At 43.8% G+C, this 27,330-nt stretch overlaps 1 protein-coding gene across 1 annotated transcript; it reads left to right on the top strand.

Moving 5' to 3' along the window:
- Nucleotides 1-8,830: 8,830 nt before the first annotated feature.
- Sgpp1 (sphingosine-1-phosphate phosphatase 1) lies at nucleotides 8,831-26,527 on the top strand. Its single transcript, XM_005072760.4, has 3 exons — nucleotides 8,831-9,635; nucleotides 21,481-21,570; nucleotides 24,157-26,527. The coding sequence occupies exons 1-3, from the start codon at nucleotides 8,979-8,981 to the stop codon at nucleotides 24,706-24,708; spliced, it is 1,299 nt and encodes a 432-aa protein (XP_005072817.1). The 5' UTR covers nucleotides 8,831-8,978; the 3' UTR covers nucleotides 24,709-26,527.
- Nucleotides 26,528-27,330: the final 803 nt, after the last annotated feature.

Below are 27,330 nucleotides of genomic sequence, written 5' to 3' on the forward strand. Positions count from 1 at the left end.
CTCTCTGGTTCCTGATTTCCTCAAAAGGCCAGATAACAACTAGTTCCCCCTTAAACGTGGGACTTTGAAGCAGGTGACTGCGCTTGGATTCTGAGCTTGGTCTTTTAGGTAAGAGCAGAGCATTAGTTTAAAACAACAGCATCCCATAACATTATTTTATCAGATTATATTACTATTCACTTTTTTCTCTTTTTTTAATAACTTATTTCTATTTTATGTCCCTTGGTGTTTTGGTCTGCATTCATGTCTGTATGAGGGATCCCTTGGAACTGGAATTACCCACAGCTGTGAGCTTCCATGTGGGTGCTCCCGGTCTTCTGGATGAACAGACAGCGCTCCTAACGGCTAAACCATCTCTCCAGCCTGGATATTACTATCCATCCGATACATTTACATTAGTTTGTTTGTGCTGGGAGGTGGTGGCACACACCTTTAATCCCAGCACTTGGGAGGCAGAGGCAGGCGGATCTCTGTGAGTTCCAGGCCAGCCTAGATTACTGAACAAGTTCCAGGCCAGCCCTCAAAGCTGCAGACAAACCCTGTCTCGAAAACAAAACAAAAGACTACCTTGTTTGGGAACTGTTAGGGAAGAAGGGTGTGCTGGTATATCCCTGTAGTCTCAGGACTCAGGAAGCTGAAGCAGGACCACTGACCAGCCTGGACTACATAGACAGGCTCTGTTAGAAAAAAAAACTAAACCAAACAGAGGAAGCACTTATTCATTTGTGCATGTGAATTTGATTATTCTCCTAGTGGAGGCTTCTGTAATTTATAGTTCCTGAATGCCTGTCAAGAGCTTGGAGGTTTAGCACAGCGGTGGAGCGTTTCCTTGGCATGTGCAAGGTCTGAGTTAGAAGCCAGCGCTGCAAGCTGAAAAAGGGGGAAAACGTGTAGCTCAGATGTATTCCAAGGAAATGCTCTTAGCTAAACTGTCACGCTTCATGAATGCTTTGATCTTACAGTCCTGCCTGGAACTTTGGTTTATATAGCAGTGGGGAAAGGAAAATAAGACCGTACCAATACCTCGAAACAATTCTCATTCCACCGCTACCACTTTCTATTGTTTCAGTGTGAAATAGTGACAATAGGACTGACTGGTGGAATGATTTAGCAGCTAAGGGCTCTTGCAGTCCAATGACGCAAGCCTGAGTTCATAATCCTGGGAACTACGTAAGGTGGAAGCATAGACTCCATAACATTGTCCTCTGACTTCCTCAAGTGTGCCATGGCATGGGTGCCCCCCCACATACAGTAACAATAATAGGGGGCTGGAGACATGGCTCATGGGTTAAGAGGGCAAATTGATCTTGCAGAGGATCTGAGTTCCATCCCCAGCACCCTCCAAGGGCTGCTCACAACCACCTGTAACCAATACCCTCTTCTGGCCTCCGAGAGCAGCTGCAGTCACACATTCACACACAAATGCATAGCCAGAAAATTTAAAGTAAAATAAATCTTTTTGTTTTGTTTTTTTTGTTTTTCGAGACAGGGTTTCTCTGTGTAGCTTTGGAGCCTCTCCTGGCACTTGCTCTGTAGAGCAGGCTGGCCTCGAACTCACAGAGATCCACCTGCCTCTGCTTCCTATTAAAGGCAAAAGTAAAATAAATCTTTTTTTAAAAAAAGATAAAATAATGACAATAATTTATTCCAGTACCACTGTAGGAATCAAAGGAAATAATGTATTCAAGCGTTTGGAACTGTGCTGTATCATGCTGTTGATGTCCCAGTATTCATTTTGTTTGCTCGCTTGCTCTTTTTAATTGGAAAGACTTTTTTTTCTGTATAGGAATATTTTATCTTCGTGCCATGTATGTGCATGAAGGGAATGCCAGGTGCCCTCAGAGGACAGAAGAGGGCTGCAGGTCCCCTGGAAATGGAGTTAAGGACAGTTGTGAGTATCCATATGGGAACCAAAGCCAGGTCTTCGGCAAGAGCCTCAAGTGCTCTTAACTGCGGAGCCACATCTCCCATTTCTGTGTTTAAGTACCAATACTAGTGACTAAGCTGAAATGAGAAATCCTTGAGAAGTGGAATGATTGTGTTCCTAATAAATGTAAAATGATCACTGGCCAGGTGTGATGGGGCATGCTTCTAATCCCAGCATTGGGAGACGGAAGCAGAAAATGAGGAACTCAAGACCAGCCTTGGTTCCATTGCAAGTTCAAGGCCAGTTTGGGTTACAAGAGACCCTGTGCCAAAAAAACAAAAGTAAAAACAAAAACAAGATTTAAAAAAAAAAATCAACCTAGCCGGGCGTTGGTGGCGCACGCCTTTAATCCCAGCACTCAGGGAGGCAGAGGTAGGTGGATCTCCGGGAGACCAGCCTGGTCTACAAGAGCTAGTTCCAGGACAGCCTCCAAAGCCACAGAGAAACCCTGTTTCGGAAAAAAATAAATCAACCTAGCACTGAAAATGGGCACTAGGGCAAATGTCCATGACTTGAGAGGTTGAAGGAGAACCTTCAGTTGTCGGCAGACTGGACTACCTGGCAATACTTGGTTTAAAAAAAAAAATGAACCAAACAACAGCAGAAACAATTGGGTGTGGCGGTGCATACTTGTAACCACAGCACATAGGAAGTGAATCAAGAAATTCCAGAGTTTGGACACTTGGGGGAGAGCCTGAGGGCCTTATCCTCCCTGGGGAATGGAGTGGGGATTGGGTGGGGGTTGGGGGGGTCTGGTGGGAGGGAGTGGGCATGAAGGGGAGAGAGAGGGAACTGGGACTGACATGGGAAGCAAGCTTGTTATAATTTAAATCTATAATAAAAAAGTGTTTAAAAAATTCCAGAGTTCAAAGCTATCCTTGCTGGGTGTGTAGTGGTGCATACCTTTAGTCCTAGCATTTAGGAGGCTGAGGCAGGTAGACTCTGGTGAGTCTGAGGCCAGCCTGGTCTGCTTGATGAGATCCAGGCCAGCAAATGCAAGACAGTGAGAAAATACAACAAACAAAAAGCAAGAGTTCAAGGCCATCCTAAATTCCTAGTGACTTCCGGGTCAGCCTGGGGTATACTGTACTAGCTCAATAATGAAAACAAATCCAACAAACAAACAAAAACCCCAAACAAAACCTTGAAAGAGAATGCGGGTGTGAAAAAACAAGTATAATCCTAGCTGTTGCATCTTACCTCCAAAGTATCTGAAGGCTTTTCTTTCCTTCCTTCCTTCCTTCTTTTTTCCTTCTTTTAACTTTTTGGCAATTATACATATACGTGTGTGTGTGTGTGTGTGTGTGTGTGTGTGTGTGTGTGTGTGTGTGTGTGTGTGTGATTTGCATGTGGAGGCCAGAGGTTGAGTCTTTCTTAATCACTAATCACCTTATTTATTGAAGCAAAGCCTCTCATTGAATACAGAGTTTGGATATCTGGCTATCCTAGTTAGCTAGTTTGCTGCACAAGCTGTTCTCAGCCTCCAGCATGCTGGGGTTACTGGAAGGCTGTCATGCCTGCTAGGCATTTTAGTATGTGTGTGAGAAAGGTTTTGTTCTTAAATGGTCTCACTAGAAAGCCCTGGCTGCCCTGGAACTCACTATGTAGACGAAGCTGGTCTTGAACTCACGGAGGTCTGCCCACCTCTTCCTCTCCGGTGTTGGGATGAAAGGTGTGCACTGGCACTCACCGTTTGGGAAAGGCTTTGATTTGCTAAGCTATTACTCTAGCCCCTATTACTCTAGCCCCACTTATGAGCTCTATTTGACCCTGTTAGGAGGAAAGCCTCCGCTCTCCATTTCCTGTGAGTATCCAATAGAGGCTCTGTCTTTCTTGGTGAGACTCATCTAAAATTCAGGAATGCCACTGGGTGGTGGTGGCTTTATAGAAGGTTTCTTGGGGAGTTGGGGACACATGGAGCTTTCCTGGGTGGAGCTTTCCTGGGTGGAGCTTTCCTGGGTGGAGCTTTCCAGGGTGGAGCTTTCTGGGGTAGGGTCTGGCGGGCGTTGGTTAATTTTCAAACCTGGAAGGGGGCTTGGACCTTTGACCCTTTGATGACACCACCCTTCCATCCCCTCTCCCCAGACTTGCTTCTTTCTCTTATTCATTCTTCCCTAGAAGTCTGGACTGCATTCCTAAAGCTAGCACCCGAGGTCTATTTCCTTATTTGGCCACTTACTTCTCCTGAGGCTGACTACCAAGGTCCAGCTATCAAAGTACTGAAGTCCATCGATCAGAAGCCCCCTTTGGCTCAGCTAATTAACATGCCCAATTAAAATTAAACACCTCATCCTAATATGGGATTTCCAATTTTACTTTTATAAACCACCACATCTGATCTCCTCTCTATTTTGGGACAAGTACTCCTGCCCTCTCTTTCTCTTGTCCCCTTCCCCTTCCCCTTTGTTCCCTTTACCATCACATTCTAGTCAATTCAACACCGACCTCTCCCTTTTCTCTGCTGAAAAATGACACGGTCATTTGCTGCTGTTTTCTGAGTCAGAGAGCAGCCACTTGAACTTCTTTTCCCCACTTAATAAAGGATCTGTGAAAACAGGGTTTTGGGTGTGGTTTTGCCTAATCTGGGGTCTGGTAGGGAGCTCACTACATTGGACTTAGGTGGCATCCATACCTTGGTCTGTCCTGGGATCCCTACCTGGACTGAGTAGACGTCTATGTGTTGGGTCTCCCAGGAAAAGTTTTGTCACGTAGTAATAGCACTGATAGATCTGTTTTTTGAGATGGCACTCTTGTAACCCAGATGGTCCCCAGTTTACAATGTAGCCAATACTGGTAATCCCAGTTCTTGGGAAGTAGAAACTGGAGGCTCAGAAGACCAAGGTCATCTTCTCAGCTTCATGAGGCTGTCTCAGAAATAAAAATAATTTTTAAAAGGTATTTACTGTTCTAACCTCACTTTGATTTTTTTTCTTACCTTTCCATTTTGACAGGAGTCTATGTGAGAACATTCTTTCTTCCTCCCAAGCATAGCTCACTCCACAAGGGCTAATATTCCATAAGTCTTCCCCACTGTGTAAAACTTTTATGAAAGGAATTCAAATCTTTTAATCTCCTCCACCTTGCAAAACTTTTATGCAAATTTTTATCCCCCCCCCCCCCCACTTCACAAAACCTATGTTTACACATAGGGTAATGGTCTAAGGCTGCCCACACCTTTCCCTTTTTCTTTGCTGTCCTTTATTGAAATTAAAAACAACAACAAAAACTAGCAACTCTTGAAAGAGTGTGAGATCAGACCCTAGCCAACGGGGAAACAACATCACAACCTGCATTAAAATAAAAACCAAGTGAAGCTGGGATTGCTGGAGCAAGTCTTTAATCACAGCCCTCAGAAGGCAGAGCTCTGCAGGCTATCTCTGTGAGTTTAGGCACCGCAGCTACATAGTGAGTTCCAGGCCAGCAAGATAGTGAGTTCCAGGCCAGCAAGAGCTACATAGTAAGACACTGTTTCCAAGCAACCAACTAACTCAAACAGAGCAAAACCAAGTGAACCTCCGGCCTCAGAGATTCCTTTTGTTAGTGTGATTCTTTGTGTGATGCCAAGAATGTTTGTTTGCAATGCCTAGAAGTTAAGTCTGAGTCCTTCACAGACCTTTTAGGTCTGCTTACAGGGAGATTTTTACATCTTCCTCCCTCTCATGAACTCTTCTGGTTGTTTTTAAAGCCTCACCAGCATTCTGTAGATCACAATTTAAAGATTGCCAATGAAAAAACATTATACTTAAAAGCCGGGCGTTGGTGGTACACGCCTTTAATCCCAGCACTTGGGAGGCAGAGGCAGGCGGATCTCTGTGAGTTCAAGGCCAGCCTGGTCTACAAGAGCTAGTTCCAGGAAAGCCTCCAAAGCCACAGAGAAACCCTTTCTCGAAAAACCCAAAAAAAAAAAAAAAGAAAAAAAAAACATTATATTTAATGTGTGTGCATAGGTTAGAGGTCAGAGATGTAAAAGCCAGGTCTGTGTCTCCCCCTCCCCCCCCAATTAAACTACAATTCTCAGGCTTGGTCGCAGTCATCTCTGCCCTTTTGCATCTCGTCAATCATCAGAATGTGGATTTAACATGTTAACCATCGTCTAAAGTAAACAGAATACACACAGACATTTCCAATTTTCAGTTAAATTCCCTCAGATTTCTGAAAGTGTTTTCTTTTCCTGCCAGCAGGAACCACAGAGCACAACTTTTTACAATGTATACAAGACCTGGTTACAAAAAGTCGCCTTTGGGCTGGCGTTGGTGCCTTTAGTCCCAGCACTCGGGAGCAGAGGTAGGCAGATCTCTGTGAGTTTGAGGCCAGCCTGGTCTACAGAGCGAGTTCCAGGACAGCCTCCAAAACAATACAGAGAAACCCTGTCTCGAAAAAACAAAAACAAAAAAACAAGCCCAAAAAGTCTCCTTTGTTCCAATGCTCTACAGAGGTGGAAGACACAGGGGCAGAGAGGAACAAGGAAAAGAACTTGTTCCTGATAGAGAAGGAGTAGGATTTGAGGTAGAAATTCAGAGAGAAATTAGGAGGAGAACTGTATTTGAGACATAGAAAAAGAATGAACAAGCATGTTGTTGAACAAAATTTACAGAAGACCTTTATTTTAGACAAGCCCTTGCACTAGGCCCCAACAAACATAGCAAATCAGAGATGCTCCCTGCTAAAGGCCTGTGCAGCCAAACCCCAACTGTCTGTCACCACATCTACAAGGAAAGTGACTTTGAAATGGGCACTTTCCCCATTTTTTTCCTTTGGAAACACTTTGGATCCTCCTGCTCCCACCTTTGGGGATTACAGACATGCACAACCATACCCAGCCTGTAGGAATGGATGTTTCTTAAGTTCATACATTCATTTACATCCATTCAATTATCATAATATTTGTTTTAGGTGCTAAGGATATAAAAGTCAAGATAATGTTCCTAGCGCAGAAGCAGGAGGATAGTTACAAGTTTGAGGTCAGCTGGGTTTACATAGCTAAATTCCAGGGCATCCAAGCTACATTGTAACACTCTGTATCAACACACACACACACACACACACACACACACACACACACACACACACACACACACACACACAACTATGCGGTGGTTCAGCCTATAACCATACAATTTGGTAGTCTGAGGTTGTTTCAACACAAACAAAATGCCCAGTATAGCAAATACCTGTTAACCTCAGCAGTTGGAAGTCAGGCCAAGGAGAATCTAGCTTGGTCTACAGAGCAAGTTCCTGGCCCTGGCCAGCACAACTAATCACCTCTCCCTCTCTGTCTCTCTCTGTCTCTCTGTCTCTGTCTCTGTCTCTGTCTCTGTCTCTGTCTCTGTCTCTCTCTCTCTCTCTCTCTCTCTGTGTGTGTGTGTGTGTGTGTGTGTGTGTTGGGACTGAACACAAGTCTGCTCCCCCATTTGTTAGAAGAGCAGTAATGCCCTCGGCAAACAGTGATTGATTACTGTGGAACCCTCTACAGGCCCAGCATACCTCTCCTCATACTTAGTCTCTGGTACTAGGCTGTGATTATTTCGCCTATTGTTTTGATATAGTATCTTGTTATGCAGCCCCAGTTTGCCTCCAACTCCAAATCTTTCCATCTCTGCCTCCAAGTGCTGAGATCACAGGCGTGTACTGCTTCATGTTTCCACACCTGCAGCAGTTTGAGGGCCAGAGAAAGGAGGAATTCCTCTATGACTGCAGCAAGTGGAGTGGAAGGAGGGGGCAACAGTCTTTCTTGGGAAATCTTACACACACACACACACACACACACACACACACACACACACACACACACACTTTATTCAAGACAGGGTTTCTCTGTGTAACCCTGGTTATCCTGGAACTCAGGCCAGACTGGCCTCTAACTCAGAGATCTGCCTGCCTCTGCCTCCTGAGTGCTGGGGTTAAAAGTTGTGTGCCACCACCTCCCCGGCTTTTAGAAAATGAAAATATTTGTAATGACTTACCAGCATGGAACATCTTTCAGCCTGTTTCTTGGAAGTAGATCGGACTTTAATTATAGGCATTCGCTTGCCTTGCCTGAAATAACTCCTTGGAATTAAAACTTGGAGATCTTTTAATAAAACTGATTCCATCTAGAAGTCAAATTTGTAACTTGCAAGACAGAGAGTTAAGATTCTCAATTCTAAATTTGCCTATCCAATTCAAAATTCAAGCCTGGCATGGCGACGCATGCCTGTAATACAAACTCTTGAGAGGCGGCACCAAGAAGATCAGAAGTGCAGGCCAGTCTTAACTACACTGCAAGGTTGAGGCCAGTCTGGGCTAGACTATACCCTAGTTCAAAAAAAGAATACCAACGAACCCCCCCCCCAAAACCGAAGCACCACCCTCAGAATTCCACATTCTGCATTCACCCATAAATTATGTGCTCTGCGCAATCCTGGTAGGTGTTAGAAATCATGTAAGAAATTTTACACTCAAGTTCACTGAAGGTAAGTATGTGATGAGTGGCAACTGGTTTGACTTTGGAGGCGACTTGCTTTTCTTTTGCAGACCACAGTGCGTGGGCGAGCACATGCCCAGGTTCTGTCCTGAATATCTACACTTTTTAAATCTTGCCACCACTGACCAATTGGCACGTGGCTTTCCAGACATCAACCATCCGAGACAACTCTGAAATTAGTTGCTAATTAATGACGCGAGTCAGATGATCCCGGTTGCTCGGCGGTTCTTTATCTCCATTCATCACGCCCCAGTTCGTTCAGGGCCAATAAAACCTGCGGCTCCTGGGTCACCAACCCTGCCTAGGATCGTGCTGTTCTCCCAGCTGCCCGCCCGGAGCACCCGCAGGAGACCGGGAGGCGTGGCTTCGGGGAGAGCTCCGGGCTGCGCGCGCGGCGCGGGCCTCCGTGAACGCGCAGAGCGGGGAGCGCGCCAGGGGAGGGGCGCGCGGGGCGCAGGGCGCGCGCGGCGGCCGCTGCGGCCTGTTGGCGCGGTCGCCGGCAACCTCGAGCTAGTCGAGCTAGGGGCCGTGGCGGCTGTGACTGGCGGGGAGCGCGTGTCCGGATCAGTCCTCTAGTGACCCGCGACCATGTCCCTGGGGCAGCGGCTGGCGCTGCTGGCTGTCCGTCTGCAGGAGCCGCAGCGGGTGGCGAGCTTCCAGCGTTTGTGTGGCGTGGAGGCGCCGCTCGGCAAGCCGGCGGAGGGCGAGGATGCGGAGAGCGAGGTTCGCGGGGCGGCGGGGAACGCTCGGCGACGGGGACAGCAGCCGGGCGTGGAGCGCAGCCCCGGCCCCGCCAAGCCCGACTGCTGCGGCGCCCCCAACGGCGTACGCAATGGGCTGGCGTCCGAGCCGGGCCCGACCGGGCCCCGCCGCGCGGGTTCGCTGCGCCGCAACTCGCTGACGGGAGAGGAGGGCGAGCCGATCAGGGTGAGCAACTGGCCGCTCTACTACCTGTTCTGCTTCGGCACCGAGCTGGGCAACGAGCTCTTCTACATCATCTTCTTCCCTTTCTGGGTCTGGAACCTCGACCCTTTTGTGGGCCGGAGGCTGGTGATCATCTGGGTGCTGGTCATGTACCTGGGCCAGTGCACCAAGGACATCATCCGCTGGCCGCGGCCGGCCTCGCCGCCGGTCGCCAAACTGGAGGTCTTCTACAACTCAGAGTACAGCATGCCCTCCACGCATGCCATGTCCGGCACCGCCATTCCCATCGCCATGGTCCTGCTCACCTACGGCCGTTGGCAGGTACGCTGCGCCCCTCTGCTCAGACAAGTTCCCAATGCTCTCTGCACTTGTTTTAATTTGGCTCTCCCAGTCCTAAACCCAGGGGTTCGCACAGTACCCACAATCAGGCCCTGTCATAGTTCTAGAAAATTAAGTGATGGAGGAAATCTAGGGACTTAACCACTAAGCTGTATTAATACAGTTAAACATAGTTTCTTAGACACCTCCGCCTCCGGGAAACACTTTCCGTGTCGTCCTGCATTTCTTTCGACTTGGACTGAGCTTTTAAAACTTAGTTCATCTGATGCGTAATGGTGATGCTTTTTACTTAAAACGAAACACTTGGTAACCAAGACTAAGTCTCACTGCAAAGGATGGTGTTTCCGATGTAAAGTCGTTAACTTTCTTGCTAGACAGTGTTTTCAGAACAGTAGTGTAATTCTGACACAGGCACATTCCAGCAGTCAAGCGTGAGCGTTAAAGGAAAGCGGAAAGGGAATGGAGCAGAGTCTAAGTGAGTTCATTTTTAAAGGATTGATTGCTGATTTCGTGAGAGGCAGACTTCACTTCTCTCTGTGATCTGGAGAAGCAGTTGTTAATTGCTACACTGTTACTGTGGCAGTAACACACGCACGGCTTTGCAGTAGGAGGCGTTTGGTTGATTAGCAACTTGACCATCAAGGGTTTGTTAATGGTTGTCATTTTTATTTTGCCTACTCCCTTTGGCTTCCCCATTTTGAGCTCTCTAGGGTGTGCAAGTGATACTTGAGTTTAAAAGTCTAATTATCTTTCACATAGAAGCAAAATGTATTAGACTATTGGCTTTGCTTTGTCTTAAATTGTATGGTTTGATAGTCTTTCGAACCAGTCTCTAAGAATAAAGTACATAGTTTTGGAGAATCTGGGGAAATTCATTTCCTCTTTTAACCTTTCATCGCACAAAATTGGGAAATGCCAACTGTTTTGTAAAACTCCACTATAGGCTTACTTAGCCCACATCGAGTTTCAGTATGGGTAAATCTTATCTGTGAATTCCCCGCCCTCCCTCTACTGTGCAATACATCTCTTTTATAGTAACAGAAAGCAGGCATGCACCCAGGAAGAATGGCGGAATTAGGAGGGAAGACTAACATAGAAAGTTCTTTCCTATTTAACCCCTATTGATACTTAGTCACACATTTAGATTGCAAAGCAGTGCTGCCTGTTTTGGGTGGAAAAAAGAAATCTAACAATTCCCATCTGATCTAAATATTCCAGAAATCGAGATTGTTGGTGATGTTGTTTACTACATGCATGTATACTACTGTTTGTCTTAGTGGTTGGGGAACTTTCTCCTGCCTCTTCCCTGAGTAATCTTGCTACTAATTCTGCCATCAAACAGAGAGAGGGCGAGTGAGAGGGTGGTTGGGTTTTGCTCTTCATATTCAGGACACATGCTAACAGGAAGTCTGAAAATAGTACTGCTAAATAGTACTGCTAAACTGTTTATGGGGTGTAGCTATCAATATTCTAACATTTTAACGCATAATCAGCCTAAGCTTATATTCTAGTGTGTGTGTGTGCTTGTTTTTAGACAGGGTAGCCCTGTAGTCCTGGCTGGCCTGGAGCTGAGTATGAAGATCAGGCTGGCCTCATGGAGATCTATGTGCCTGTGTCTGTCTCTCCGGTGCAGAGATTTTTACACAACTACTGTATTTAATTAAACATTTGTATATCATATAGGCTTTGGAATTGCAGGGTGATAGAAATCTAGTCTCAAACAGCTCTAGGCAGCCACTGTATGTAGATAGATTTTACTATTACAAGCATTTCATACAAGTGGAAACGTGCTATGTGGCCTGTTGTAACTGGCTTTTTTTTCACTTAGCAATTTAAAGATTGTCTTAGCAGTTTCATATGTGAGTATTCATTTGTTATAATTCACCTCCCCAACCTCCCCAGCAACTTTCTTTCTTTGGTTTTTTTTTTTTTTTTTTTTTTTTTTGAGACGGGGTTTCTCTGTACTGTTTTGGAGGCTGTCCTGGAACTCACTCAGTAGACCAGGCTGGCCTGGAACTCACAGAGATCCACCTGCCTCTGCCTCCCGAGTGCTGGGATTAAAGGCGTGCGCCACCAACACCCAGCCCCCCAGCAACTTTCTTTAAGTTCATATTGTTTACAGGACTTTTTTAAAATCAGCGAATAGTGTTTCATTAAATATGTGTATGCGTCTACTTATTTTTCCATCAATTGGAGGCCATTCAGATTTGTTTGTTCACTGATTGATTGACCGACTGATTGTGCAGCCTGGCTGGCCTGGAATTCAGTATAGAAGAGACCATTCCTAAACCTATAATCTTATATAAGCATCCAAAGTGCTGTGATTATAGACAGGCATGTGCCATTATGCTTGGGTGAGTTTTTCTTTATTTTATTTTTAAAATGATTTATTTTAGTGTGTGGAGTTATAGGCATCTATGAACTATGTAATAAAGATGCTGGGATCCAAATTCTAATCCTCTGATAGTGCAATAAGTGCTCTTAATTGCTGAGCCATCTCTCCAGTGCCATTTTTGGTCATTTTGAGGAATGTTGCTTCTAATAATTTTATACAAGTTTTTGCATTGATATATATTTTCTTTTTGTTTGTTTGTTTTGAGGCAGGATTTCTCTGTATAGGTTTGTAGACCAGGCTGGCCTGGAACTCACAGAGATCTGCCTGCCTCTGTCTCCCAAGTGCTGGGATTAAAGGCATGCACCATCACTGTCCGGCGTGATTTTTGTTTCCTTGGTCTGTTCATTGGGGTTTGTTTTGGTTTTGAGATGGAATCTTGCTGTATCTCAGGCTGACTCTGAACTAGACTTGAGCTTCCTCAGTAACTGGGACACTGGGTACACACCACTGTGCCTGGATACTTACTGATTTTTTTTTCCCCCTTTGGTTTTTCGAGACAGGGTTTCTCTGTATTGTTTTGGAGCCTGTCCTGGAACTAGCTCTTGTAGACCAGGCTGGTCTCAAACTCACAGATATTCGCCTGCCTCTGCCTCCCAAGTTCTGGGATTAAAAGCATGTGCCACCAACGCCTGGTTTATTTACTGTTTACTACTACTACTACTACTACTATTGTTTTAAGACAGGGTTTTATAGTATATCCCTGGCTGGCCTGGAACTCATGGCCCTACTATCTTAACCCGTTGGGTAAAGGCACTAACTGACAAATCTGATGGCCTCAATTTGTACCCAGGGTTAAATGGCGGAAGGGGAGAACCTATGACAGAAAGTTGTCCTCTGACCTCCATATATGCTTTGGTACTGCCTCCCCTCTCCATAGATAGTATAAAAACGTTACAAACTAAAATCATCATCATCATTGTTATTATTGGTGCTAGGAACTGGGCTACTTAATTTACCTTTCCTTGGTTTTATTTGAGAGATGAACCTGGTATAATTTCTTCCACATAGGTAATTAACTGCCCTAGTATCACTTTTGAGTAGCTTATCTTTTTTTCATTTATTTGTAATGCCGCATCCATTGCTAATCAAGTTCCTTGATGTGTGTGTGTTTTGATTCTGGGTTCCTTCCTACACCACTGGTGCATTTGTCTGCTTGTCAGTTCCATTATCTTACTTCCTTTCATTGGTTTAGACCAAATCTTGATACCTAGTCAAGTAAAGGATCTTATCTATCTACCTTTAGGTTTGTTGTGGCTAATTTGAATCTTTGTTTTCTGTTTATTTTGTTTGTTTCGTGGTACTGAGTGTTGAGACCAGGGCTTTTGGCTGGGTCTGTTTAGTGTTGCATATATACACATATGTGGGTTTTTTTTTGTTTTATTTTGTGTTTTTGTTTTTGTTTTTGTTTTTTGAGACAGGGTTTCCCTGGGTAGCTTTGGAGCCTGTCCTGGAACTCTCTCTGTAGACCAGGCTGACCTTGAACTCAAAGATCCACCTGCCTCTGCCTCCCAAGTTCTGGGACTAAAGGCGTGCGCCACCAACGCCCAACTTCTCAGGATGTTTTTTAAAGTCAACTCTTGAATTGCTGCAAAAAAAAACTTTGAACTTACTGAAGTTGCAGTGAAATTGTAAGTTAAGTTGAAGAGCATAGATAACCTTACAGTAGTGAATCTTCTGAGCTATGAATGAGGTAGATATACTCATTATTTGTTTTTAATAGTTCTCAAAGAAACTTCAGTTTTCTTCATAGGTTAAACATTGAAGTTGATTCCTAGTTACTTGACATGTTTGTTACTATCATGAATGATATAAAAATACATACATTGTATTATATTGTTTTCACCTTGTTGAACTTTCTATTAATTTAATAATTTGTACAGAGTCTCATGTGTTCATTACAGAGAAAATCATCTCAACTAAGAGTAATGACAAGTGTATTTCTTTCATTACAATTATATATATTCTTTTGAAGAAGGAGCTTTAATCAAAATAATGCTTGATTTGTTAAATAAAGACTTTTCAATTTGTCATCATTTCTATGCAGTATGGCAGGTTCTGCACACATGAATGTGAGAAAACAAATATGGTTGTTATATCAAGTTTAATAGATTGATATTTTGGGACGAGTCTTCTGTCTCTAGCCCAGGGAAAGTTCTAAATCACTGGGGACAGGGAAAGAAGCTCTCAGAGAAGGTTGTTTACCAGCCCAAGGGAGAGGTGGTAGGGATCTGTCTTGTTATTAGCTCTCCCTAGCAAACAGTAGCCTGCTGCCTGGCCTTGTTCTACTTTATTTTGGTTTTGAATGGTGTTGAAGATTGAACCCAGGGCCTCATGAACTTTGTGCTGTACCCAGTTCTGCTGTCTGTCTTTTGTTTTTTTTAATGGCCTGTGAAGTGTGAATGGATTTTGAATGTTTAAAGAATTAAGGAGCCAAAAGGATATTTTATGGCATGAAAATTGTGTGAATCTCAAAAGTTTTTTGTCTGTAGCTAAAACTTATAGGAAGTGATCACAGTCGTATTTTCTCCCTATTTGTGGCTGCTTCTTGGCGTAAAAATTCAATAGTTGTAACAAATTGGATTGTGTGGTCTATGAAGCATAAATGGTAGACTTTGGCCACCAGGTTATCTTAAATTGATAGATTTACTTCTGAGATAAGGTCGCACTCTATGTCACAAACTGACATTGTGAATCTCAGAGATCTGTCTGCCTCTGCCTTTGCTGGGACTAAAGGCGTCATATACTACTCCTAGTAAATTTGATAGATTTTAAAGGTAGAATTGACAAGACTTTGACTTAATTGGATCTGTCATTGAGGAAGAAAAAAAGAAAAGGAGTATGTCCAAATTTCTTGTTTGGAAAGTATAATTTGTGGAAAGGAAAAAAAAACCCCACCACAACAACAGACAGTAGCACCTTGTATTTAGAAGATTGCTGCAGGGTCACAAGGAGCTGGTGCCTTTGATGATCAAGGAGGTGGTTCTCTCCATGAAAGATAGGACACACAATGAAGAAGACAGGGTCCAGCAAAACACCTTTTTTTAAAGATTTATTTATTTATTATGTATGCACTGTTCGCCTACATGTATACCTGCAGGCCAGAGAGGACACCAGATATCGTTACAGATGGTTGTGAGCCACCATGTGGTTGCTGGGAATTGAACTCTGGACCTTTGGAAGAGCAGGCAGTGCTCTTATCCTCTGAGCCATCTCTCCAGCCCCCGCAAAACACCTTTTAAGATTCCAATATTAAGTGTCTGTGTCAAAGCTGGGTGCAGGGACTGGAAAAATGACCCCCTCTCCCAGTCAAGATCTCATACTGCTCTTGCAGAGGAGCCAACATTTCCCTGCTCCTCCAATGGGTAGTTCACAACCACCTGTAACTCCAGCACCAGGGCATATGGCGCCCTCTTCTGGTTCCCGAGAGTACCTGTACCCAGTGCATATACTTTTCAGGCATACCTATAATTAAAAAATAAATCTTAAAAAAATAAATGTACGTGTAAGCAGTAATCTTAACACTGGGAAAGCAGGCAAGCAGATCCCTGGAACTCCCTGGCCAGCCTGTAGCCCCCTTGGTGAGCAACAAGCCAGTGAGAACTGTATCTCAACAAAACATAGATGGCTCTCCTGAAAAACAACATCCAAGGTTGTCCTCTACCTCAGCATGGAGACATACATGCACACTTACATGAGAGAGAGGAGAGAGAGGAGAGAGAGAGAGAGAGAGAGAGAGAGAGAGAGAGAGAGAGAGAGAGAAAGATCAACATTTAAGTAGATAAAGAAAAAGAAGAATCTAAGTAACCCTCCAAGAGATAAGATAGTATCGTAGGGAGTGCACAAATGGCTCAGTGTTTAAGAGCACTTGCTATAGCCGGGCGTTGGTGGCGCACGCCTTTAATCCCAGCACTCGGGAGGCAGAGACGGGCGGATCACTGTGAGTTCGAGACCAGCCTGGTCTACTGAGTGAGTTCCAGGACAGGCTCCAAAACAACACAGAGAAACCCTGTCTCGAAAAACCAAAAAAAAAAAAAAAAAAAAAAAAAAAGAGCACTTGCTATATGATCATGAAGACCACAGTTTCGATCCCAGCACTCATAACGGGCTGGACATCCTGAGCATACCCGTAACCCCAAGCTCAAGCTCCTGGTGGGAGCAGAGACAAGATCACCTTTCATCTGGGCTGAGAAAAACAAGAGCCCCAGGTTAAGGGAGAGACCCTGCTTCACAGACTAGGCAGAGAGTGATAGAGGATTATGACACCCTCTTCTGCTCTCCATATGCAAATATAGGCATGTGTCTCTACACAGATTAAATTCTGTCTCTCACATATAAAATAACTAAAGTTAGGCAGTGGTAGTACTTTAATCCCAGCAGAGGCAGGCAGATCTCTGTGAGTTTGAGGCCAGCCTGGTCTACAGATCAAGTTCCAGGACAGGCTCCAAAGCTACACAGAGGAAACCCTGTCTTGAAAAAAAACTAAAAAACCAAAACTAAAACCAAGTAAAGTCTCTTTAGAAGTATCTATGGTGAGGTAGGCATGGTGGTATACCTCTTTAATCCTAGCATGCAGAAGGCAGAAGCAGGCTGATCTCAGTGAGTTTGAGGCCTGCCTAGACTGTATACCTGGTTCCAGGCCAACCAAGGCTGCATAAGGGAGTCACTTTCTCAAAACACACAGAAAAGTATGTGAGTGTGTGTAACTAGGTGTGTGCATGCATGTATATGCAGGGTTCTTATAACAAATGCATCTGGACTAGGTTGGGCACGAAGAGGAAGTTGATTTGTGGGATATCTGAGGCATTTTGTAGAAACCAAGATCCAGGAAGTACTGCTGGGCCACTGGAGGGGTGGGGGCCGGGCTGTGGAACAAGACTCCGCCTCAGAGAGCACTCTCCACCTTCCCTCCTGCTCCTCTGTGCCCTTCTTTCTGTGCCCAGGCTTGTACCTGTCCACCTCATCCAGCTGTGTTATCTACAAGTTCTGTCTTCAGCCTCTCCTCTGCCTGGGCAGGGCCAAGCACATTAGACTCGAATATTAATGGTGTGAGCATGCCTCTAGGGCCACACCGTGAATGTGCACGGCACAGGCAAGATGGTACCATAAGCAGAATATGCCACAGACAAAGCCAGAAGTGAAAGCAAGAGAGCACATGTTCTGAGGAGCCATGAGCAACTGGTAAATTCAGCACAGGCCCTGCAACTCACAGGCTTGCAGAGGCCAAGAAAAGATGACTGACTGCTGACATGCCTGCTTCCTTATGCTTTGGAAATGGTTGGGACCATATTGTATAGCAAGTCCATTATCCTGTATTTAATGAAGACCACATTATATGTTGTGCTTTTGTGTATGTGCGGTTTTTTGAGAAACAGTTTCTCTGTGTAACAGTCCTAGCTGTCCTGGATCCACCTGCCTCTGCCTCCTGTGCTGGGATCAAAGGCGTGCACCACAGCTGCCCGACAGTGCTTATTGCTTTTAATATTAAGTATGGTACGTGGTTTCATGTCATTTTTGCTACACTACCGTGTACAGATTTTTTATCAGTGATCTAGATGCTTTTGTAAAGGTATTTTTTAGGTAAAGTTAATGTTTTTATTTCCAGTTAACTTTCACTAAAGCAGGTTACATTATTATTATTGGTGGTGGTGGTAGTAGTAGTAGTAGTAGTAGTATATTTTCTGTTAAGGCTCACTTTGTAGATCAGGCTAACCTTAAACTTATAAGAGACCCACCTGCCTCTGCTTTCTCAGAGCTAGGGTTAAAGCTGGGTACCACCATGCCCAGCTTCAAGTTACATTTTATGATGGGACTGCCAAAGGACTGACATTTTGGGGTTTTTGTTTTGTTTTGTTTTTTGGACAGGGTTTCTATATGTAAACAGTCCTGGCTGTCCTGGAACTCACTCTGTAAAGCAGACTAACCTCAAACTCATAGAGATCTGCCTGCCTCTGTCTCCCAGATGCTGGGATTAAAGGTGTATACCACCACTGCCTGGTTTGTTTTAGTTTTTAGATTTGTCTTTCTACATAACTTTGGCTGCCCCGGAATTTACTCTGTAGACCAAGCTGGCCTTGAACTCACAGAGGTCCAATTACCTTTGTCTTCTAGTGCTGGGATTAAGGGCATATACTAATACACCTAGCTAAAAAATTATTTAAGCATTTATTTATCGTGTGTGTGTACATGTGTGTGTGCTAATATCTATCTGTGTGTCTGTGAGAGTCAGTTCTCCCCATCTGTGGGTTCCAGGTATTGAACTCAGGAAGTTAGACTTGCCCTAGGAGAGATATTTTGTCACCAGACTCCGTCAAATTTGAGCCACATCTCACTTCTTTGGACCCCCATCCCATGGGTTTGGGACTTGTGAGCCTCCACAATGGCTTGAGCTAACTCCTCAATGTAAGTCTCTCTGTATATGATGTACAGATATGCTCCATAGGTTATGTCTCTGGAGCACCATGACTGAAGGTAGTCATAAAACTGCTTAACTCCTACACAGTGCTGTAGAAAGAACCAGGCCTCACATATGCTAGGCAAGCACTCTACCTGAGCTACCTGTGACTATTTTATTTTATTTTTAGTTTAAGACTTTTTCTTGTTAATTTACTTACTCTGTAGATCAGACTTACTTTGACTATGCAATCCTCCTGCACCGGCTTCCCAAACAAAATGTTTTTTTATATTCCTAAAAGGTAGTTTTTACACTGTAGGCTTATTACTGTACTAAATACTAGTTATCTCCATTTAGATAGGAGGAGCCTGAGATGGATATTATGTGGCCACCCCAGGGTCCCAGTGCTGAAGACACAGACACAGTCAGCCTAGCTTGCAGCCCTGTTTATCTATCTTTTCTGGGTTAACTCGAACCTGGGCAGGTAAGGACGTGTGCACCTGGGAAGAGGCAAATTCAGAAGCCTTCCTCTGTCTGCCACATGTTCTGGAGAGCCCAGGAGCCTGTCTCAGGAAAAAAAAAATGCAGCCTTTATGTGGAAGGAAGAGACAGTCCTGGGCTGTGCAGTACAGCTGGTGTCTTTCCAAGCTAAGGTTCTCTGAGATACCCTGTGGCTTTGCTGTAGCTGTGTTCTCTCCTCCAACACAATTTAAGTTGGTCTTTGTGGTTCACACTTGAGACTTCCAATACATGCATTTTGTAAACGGCAGGTCTATGTCTGTGCTGTAGACACTGTTCTCACATAGAGAAAAAGATAACGAGCCCCTCTGTGTCTACCAAGTCTGCAGCATTGTGTAACGTAAGTCATCTTGTGACAGTTTTGATTTGGGACTCCTTGCCCACAGTTCTATCCTTAGTGTAGACTCCTAGAATTGCCCAGTCATTGTGTATAAACGTGTATATTGTGCATGGTCTCACACACTGACATGCTTTCCTTCCCACACAGACCACAAGTCTCATTTCATTAGCAGTGTACAAGAACAAGAGAAATCCGTCCTTAATGTGCCGCCCTTGCCCTGTTGTGTGATAGGCTGGTACATGCTAAAATTCACCTTTTCCTGCTGTCTGTCTTTGTCCCATACCATGATTATTCTGAACAAATTAAATTGTACTTAAAGGGGTCAGAGTGCAATTCATTGATAGAGCACTCCGTGGCCCTCAGCCATTGGTTCAATCCCTGGTGTCTCAAAAAAAGAATTATTTTTAGAGACAGCTTTTGAAATTGCTTTAATTGCAAGTCATTTCATTGGCTCTTTGTGCTCCCTCCCATGGAAGGCGCCACGGTGTACCAGACAGTTCTGATCATGTGTGATAAGCAGTCAGGAAAGCATATCAGGCGGAATAAAACCATTTTGTAGAATAACTGAAGGAAATGTTGACGTGGGTTTCCTTGTTATCGAGGCCATGCAATTTTGAAAAAGTTAACAGTGCTGTGAGATTAAAAGTACCTAAACCAGGCTGGTAGCTCACGCCTGTAATTCCAGTACTCGGTATCTGTCCAAGTTTAGTGAGTCTGAGACCATTCTGAGCTGAATGAGACCCTGTCTCAAGAAAACAGAACCAACTCGGGAGGCAGAGGCAGGCGGATCTCTGTGAGTTCCAGGCCAGCCTGGTCTACAGAGCGAGTTCCAGGACAGCCTCCAAAACAAGACAGAGAAACCAGACTCGGGGGGAAAAAAAACAGAACCAACCAACACATGCATTTGGGAGAGCCAGTGTGGTGGCACGTGTCCCAGCATGGGCAGGGCCCTGCGTTCCATCCGTCCCTAGTACTGCAAGAAACATCATACAATTTGTTGGGCATACATTTGTATGCACTTGGAAATAATGCAAAGCACTTAATAACTTGTACTTTTGCTATCTCCCTCGTTTCCCCCTCCCCCACCCTTTTAAAAGACAGGCCCTCACTACGTATGCAGCCCAGTCTGGCTTCACACTTCAGCAGTCCTCCTGCCTCAGCCTTTTGAGTGTTGAAATTCAACCTCTTTGCACTCTACTTCTCCACCCTCTGTTTGTCTTCAGTTCCATTTGGAGCTTGAAGTCATCAGGCCCACCCTGCCCAGATATGCTCTTCCCAGGTTAACTGTGGTTTCCAATCACTCCGTTTTCCTCCCCTCGACACTCAGGCACAAAGCCAGCTCTTCCCTCAGAGTCCAAGAGCAGCCTGCTAATCGTAGAGCCCTGGCTGGCCTGCAGCTTATCATGTAGGCCAGGTTGGCCTCAAACTCCTGCCTCCCTGATGCTAAAACTGAAGGCGTGTGTCAGCCGTGCTTGGTTCCCACCAAATTCTTCTCAGTGGGTTTGCCATTTGAGATCTAATGGAAAGCACAGGAGAAAACAAATTACACAAAGTGTTCCTTTCCAACAGGAAGGGAAGACATCATGTTGCAGACTGCAAATGGCAGCTGCTCCTGGCTGGCAGGGAGTGCCGGTCTTCCTCCCAAGAAGCCGGAGTGCTCATATAGATGGAATTTGGGTGCTATTCTAGAGCACCTTCACCTTGATTACAGTGTCTCCCACCTGTCCTTCTGGAGCATGGGCAGCAACCAGGTCTGGACAGTCAACCGGAAGGAGCCGCTTCCCACAAAGGGATGGAGCAACAGGAGCAGGCACTGACTAAGTCATCCTTGCAAAAGCATTAACGTCTGCTGTGTGCCAGTCTAGTTAGGCACTGGGAAGATGAAGAGAATAGAAAGCTTACAGTTCTTTTTTTTTTTTTTTGGTTCTTCGAGACAGGGTTTCTCTGTAGCTTTGGAGGCTGTCCTGGAACTCACTTTGTAGACCAGGCTGGCCTGGAACTCACAGAGATCCGCCTGCCTCTGCCTCCCAAATGCTGGGATTAAAGGCGTGCGCCACCAACGCCTGGCGAAAGCTTACAGTTCTTGATAGGGTTTTATAGCATGGTGATGTTTTGGTTGTTTTTTCTCCTTTTATTTGCTTGTTTGTATCTGTCTAACTTTGTTTAATTTTCTCTCCTTCAGTACCCTCTTATATATGGGCTGATTCTCATTCCCTGCTGGAGTTCCCTGGTTTGCCTAAGTAGAATCTACATGGGAATGCACTCCATCCTGGTAAGAAAAGAGGGTGTCTATCCTTAATATCCCTTTTTCTGACATTGGCAGAAAACTTTGCAAACTTAAGTCAAATGATTACATGATCTGCTGTCACACGGACAAAGCAAAAGTAGCTTGGCAAGGCAGTTTCTTTTTGTGAAAAGGGTGCTCCAGAGCCCACAGCAGCTACTGACCACTCGGTTTTTATTCTGACACAGGTGGAGACTGTGTCTTTCCCCCACTCTCCTGGGGCATAATCTCAGTCTTTCTGGATGAACTAGTCTTCAAATGGGTTCAAAGGAAGCAGGTGAAGGGGTCAGTCCCTCCAGGCCACCAAGTTCCAGGGATGGGGGAAGGGCTTCGTGTAGACAAGGATTTTACTGGGTGTGGGAGATTAAAAGATTTAAGGGAACATTCATTGTCTCTTAATGAGCTAGCTACTTTAGATAGGCAGGAAAAAACTTTTCTCACAAAATCCAAATGAGTTTGTAAGTAGTCCCCATTTTGCAAAACTATTAGACCTGTGTTTCGATTTCCCCTCCAGTGCTGAGAGTGTCTCAGAAGCTTGAGGAAGGCATAGCCTTTGGTGGGATGCCTCTCCCCTCCGAAGCCTTTCTTACCTTTCCCTTCTCTTCCTCATGAGTGGTCAGGCGCCTCTTCCCCTTCGCCTAAACTGGGCCTGCCTCTGCCTGTCTGTCCCCCCACAGTAGACTGTAAATCCTTTAGATCTTTCCTGTTTGCTCTGTCTCTCCACCCTCAGCATTACAGAAGACATTCTAGGGATTTCTTACCTATTAGCTTGTAAATGGAGGATCAAAAAAAGATGGCAAACGTGAATTAATTTATGAAAGTCTAAATTTTCTGATGGGTTATACTGATTTGTTGTTCTTATTATTTTTAGAATTTTTTTAGGGCTCTACTTGTTGCTGTGAACCTGGGAGAACAGAGCCTAAAACTGGGGTGGGGGGTTTAGGGAGTAGAGCACAGTGGCTCAGGCTTTAATCCCCCGCATTGAGGAGGCAGAGGCAGGTGGATCTCTGAGTTCAAGACAAGCCTGGTCTGCAAAGCCAGGAATGATACACAGAGAAACCCTATCTAGAAAAACAAGCAAAAAAAGAGCGACAGACTGAAGTCTCATGCAATAGCCAACTTCATTCAGAGAGTATCAGGAGTAAACTCACTCCACCTGGGAGGAGCACTAAAACACATTCCAAGGACAATTGAAGAAACTGAAGTCACAAGAGTCTTGTTTTCTCAGAAGCACTTAGGATTCTCACATGACTCATGTTGGCCTGTGTTGAAAATGCTCTACTTGTAAAAATCTCACTAGCTTATTTCACAGCTGTAGAAATACTGCTATTCTCACCATTCTACCTATTTTATAATCAGACTACACTTTTTTGTTTTTTGAGATAGGGTTTCTCTGTGTAGCCCTGGTTGTCCTGGAGTTAGCTCTGTAAACCAGGCTGACCTTGAATTCACAGAGATCCGCCTGCCTCGTGTGGCACTACCTCCTGGCCAAGGAAAATGTACTTTTATCTCTAAATTTATTATCATTCTAAGAGGAATAAGAATCTTATTACTGCGCCTTTAATCCCAGCACTCAGGAGGCAGAGGCAGGTGGATCTCTGTAAATTCGAGACCAGCCTGGACTACCAAGTGAGTTCCAGGACAGCCTCCAAAGCCACAGAGAAACCCTGCCTTGAAAAACCAAAAAAAAAAAAAAAAAAAAAAATAGCTACAGGGAACCATGTGGTGGAGGCTCACACACATTTAATCCCAGCACCCCAGAGGCAGAGGCAGGTGGATCTCTGTGAGTTTGAGGCCAGCCTGGTCTACAGAGTGAGTTCCAGAAGGTCCAAGGCTACACAGAGAAATCCTGTCTCTCGAATGAAAAACAGAAAGAAGAGAGATGGAGACAGGAAGGAAGGGAGGTAGTACTTATTCAATGCCTGACATACTTTGTTATAGATATGAGTCAAAGAACAAATACTTTGTTTTAAATATGTACTTTCCTAGCCTTTTCGTAGTCCTCAAAAAAATAAAGATTACTATAGTATATCTGTTTGTTTGTTTTTCTTTTCTTTTTAGGCATTACCAAACATAACTTCAAATTTCAATTTTTTGTTATTGTTGGGTTTTGTTTGTTTTTTGGAAACAGGGTTTCTCTGTGGCTTTGGAGGCTGTCCAGGAACTAGCTCTTGTAGACCAGGCTGGCCTCGAACTCACAGAGATCCGCCTGCCTCTGCCTCCCGAGTGCTGGGACTAAAGGTGTGCGCCACCACTGCTTGGTTGGTGCAATATTTTTCTAAACATTTTATTCTGTTATGATTTTTAGACAGGGTTTTGTGTAACCCTTGAACTTCTGATCTCCTGCCTCTACTTCCCAAGTGCTAGGATTATGGGTAGGTACCACTATGCCTGGTTTCTGCAGTGCTGGGGACCACGCCTCGGCTTCATGCATGCTAGGCAAACACTCTGCCCACTGGACTACATCCCAGTCCAAGTTCCAGTACAATTGATTCTGTGGTCTGTTTGTACGGTGTATTTTAAAGTTAAACACCCAAAATAGCATTATACTAACTGTACTTTTATCTTTTCTAGGATGTTATTGCTGGGTTCCTGTATACTATTTTAATCTTACTTATCTTCTACCCACTTGTGGACCTGATTGACAACTTCAACCAAACTTACAAATATGCTCCGTTCATCATCATCGGTCTTCACTTAGTTTTGGGCATCTTTTCTTTCACCCTCGACACCTGGAGCACCTCCCGAGGAGACACGGCTGAGATTCTGGGAAGTGGGGCTGGAATTGCATGTGGTTCTCATGCTACTTATCAGCTGGGTCTATTATTAGACCCTTCTCCACACGCGCTACCCCTAGCCAGCCCCCCCCTTACTGTAACTCTGTTTGGAAAAGCCATATTACGGGTCGTCATAGGAATGCTATTTGTTCTGATCGTCAGAGATATAATGAAGAAGATCACCATCCCTCTAGCCTGTAAACTCTTCAGCATCCCCTGTGACGACATGCGTCAAGCGAGGCAGCACATGGAGGTGGAGCTGCCGTACCGGTATATCACCTATGGGATGGTTGGTTTCTCCATCACGTTTTTGGTTCCCTACGTATTTTCCTTTATTGGCATCTCTTGATGGGGAAATAGTGTTTATTATAGAAAGGAGGCTGCCAGTGATATCTAAAACTATTCTCCAGGTGAAACACTCAGATCAGAGGCTTTTTGCAGGAATTTAACTTAAGTAAGTAAATTCTGCAGTCAGTGCATTTGAACCTTGCACATCCAGATGTTTTAGGTGGGCTGAGCACCTTCAGTACTGAGAAGCAGTGTGCCTGTTTAGAATGTTCACAAAATGTTTGGAGAGTTCTGTGCTGTTACAAATTGTAGTTATATATAATATATATTAAGGTATACAGTGTGCAAATGTGTATCTAGTATATATATATTATATATATATATATAATTATTTGCCTAAGAACTGTGGGGTGTATTGGAAAGTCAATAACAATATGCAGTTGTGCCTGCATTTTGGGAATTAATGCAGGCATGTTGTTATTAACAAATAGGTTTAACATTTATTTCCTATGGGAGCTGTTTCCTAGTTGAATTGATAAATACCAGAAAGATTCCATATGCTACCACATAGTGATTTACTGCCTCTTTTTACACTGCCATCCCCTTTCATGTCATCCATGATGTTGAACATGGGAGGCATTTTTCATGGACCAAGTTTTCGGGAAAGTTTGTTTTTTGGATATGTTTCTTTTTTTAAGGTTCTGTGCACTGTGTTGAATGTACTTTTTTCCCCTCAATTGTTTTGGCCATCAGTTTAATAATTCAGGTACTGAATTTGATTGTTGCTAACTGTGCCTTTCTTTTGCTGGGTTAAGAGACACCATGTATACTGTGATGTAAAAGTGATACTCTAATTCTACCTTAAGCTACATAATCAGGCAGAGACAGAAGCAGATGACCCATAACTCTTTAGTCTTTTTTTAGGAAGAAATGTGGACTAGCTAAATTTTCTCACTAATTTATTGGAAAGCTAAGTGGATAAGTATTTCCATTTTTGTAGGTATTTTCCTGCGTGTTGCAAGTTATAGGAAGAATATATATATATATATATATATTATGTACATCATCTTGATTGTTTATAGTACAGACAAATATTTCCAGTGAGTAGAAATGCAACTGAAGTTTATAGATGAGACAGTGTACACCCTTTCTATGTAAACAAGCCATTTTTTCTAAATTATTTGAAAAGGATTGGATTTTTCACTGTTAATTTTCAACAACCATTCACTAGCAACCTAAGGTAGACTATAAAATCCAAGCGTGATGTATCAGTAGTTTAGGCTCTATTATTTTCCCAGCTTATTATTTTTACAGTGGGAGATTTTAGTACACAAGTAAACTATTTTTTCCGTCTGCCTTTATATTTTGAAGTGTGACTGTAATTAGGTTAACATTACATTTACTTATAGTGAGCTTTTCATAAAGGAGAGAACTAACTTTCCATATAAATGAGCATCAGGTATGAAGCTAATGACTTCAGTGCAATATCTCTGGTTACTCAGAAGGAAATGTTTCTATTTTGGACAACAAGTATTTGAGCTCATATTTTTATAATCCTGATTGAAAACTTAGGGGCCTGCCAATTTTTACCCAGATGGAATCTGATTAACTTAAGCCAGTAAATTTGGGCCCTTTGGCTACCAGGAGAAGAAAGCAGGTGCTTAGGAAGATGTCGGTACGCTGGAAGCCGAAAGGTGTGTTTAGCGCATTGAGTAAAAGGAGGGTCCCGTGCTTTGGATCTGTTACCCTATTAATTTTTTTTGTGTAGCTTATAAAGAATTTGAAAATATTCTATTCTTTGTGTTTTATTATTTTTGTTTGATGACAGTTCTATGCTAAATGTATTTTAAAATAAAAGCCAAATTCAAGATTGAAAGGATCTCCGTTTGTGTACATGTCTGTTTTTTGGGGGGGTTGAGGGAAGGTAGTTTGAGACAGGGTTTCTCTGTGTAGCCCTGGCTGTCCTGAAACTCACTCCATAGGCCAGGCTGGCCTAGAACTCACAGAGATCCTCCTGCCTCTGCCTCCTGAATGCTGGCATTAAAGTTGTGTACCACCATGCCTGGTGAAGAGTGTCTATATTACCTGATAAGATCTTAAATAATATTTCTAGGTAAAGTTGTGGACCACCATGCCTGGTGAAGAGTGTCTATATTACCTGATAAGATCTTAAATAATATTTCTAGGTAAAGTTGTGTGCCACCGTGCCTGGTGAAGAGTGTCTATATTACCTGATAAGATCTTAAATAATATTTCTAGGTAAAGTTGTGTGCCATCATGCCTGGTGAAGAGTGTCTATATTACCTGATAAGATCTTAAATAATATTTCTAGGTAAAGTTGTGTGCCACCGTGCCTGGTGAAGAGTGTCTATATTACCTGATAAGATCTTAAATAATATTTCTAGGTAAAGTTGTGTGCCATCGTGCCTGGTGAAGAGTGTCTATATTACCTGATAAGATCTTAAATAATATTTCTAGGTAAAGTTGTGTGCCACCGTGCCTGGTGAAGAGTGTCTATATTACCTGATAAGATCTTAAATAATATTTCTAGGGTTTCATCCTAGCAGTCTTTTCCCTAAAGGATTTTTTTTTGTCAAAAAATCATGAAGAAATTCTTAAAAATCAAACTTTCCCTCAAATTTATGATTCATTATGTTTTTGAGGCAGAGTCTCATGTATCCCA

Source organism: Mesocricetus auratus, unplaced genomic scaffold (genome assembly GCF_017639785.1).
Source record: "Mesocricetus auratus isolate SY011 unplaced genomic scaffold, BCM_Maur_2.0 Super-Scaffold_15014, whole genome shotgun sequence".
In the NCBI taxonomy this organism is placed as follows: Eukaryota; Metazoa; Chordata; class Mammalia; order Rodentia; family Cricetidae; genus Mesocricetus; species Mesocricetus auratus.

Coding starts and splice junctions, on each gene's coding strand:
- Sgpp1 (XM_005072760.4), top strand. CDS start 8,979: ATGTCCCTGGGGCAGCGGCTGGCGCTGCTGGCTGTCCGTCTGCAGGAG. Junction 9,636..21,480: donor TCACCTACGGCCGTTGGCAG/GTACGCTGCGCC, acceptor TCTCTCCTTCAG/TACCCTCTTATATATGGGCT. Junction 21,571..24,156: donor TGGGAATGCACTCCATCCTG/GTAAGAAAAGAG, acceptor TATCTTTTCTAG/GATGTTATTGCTGGGTTCCT.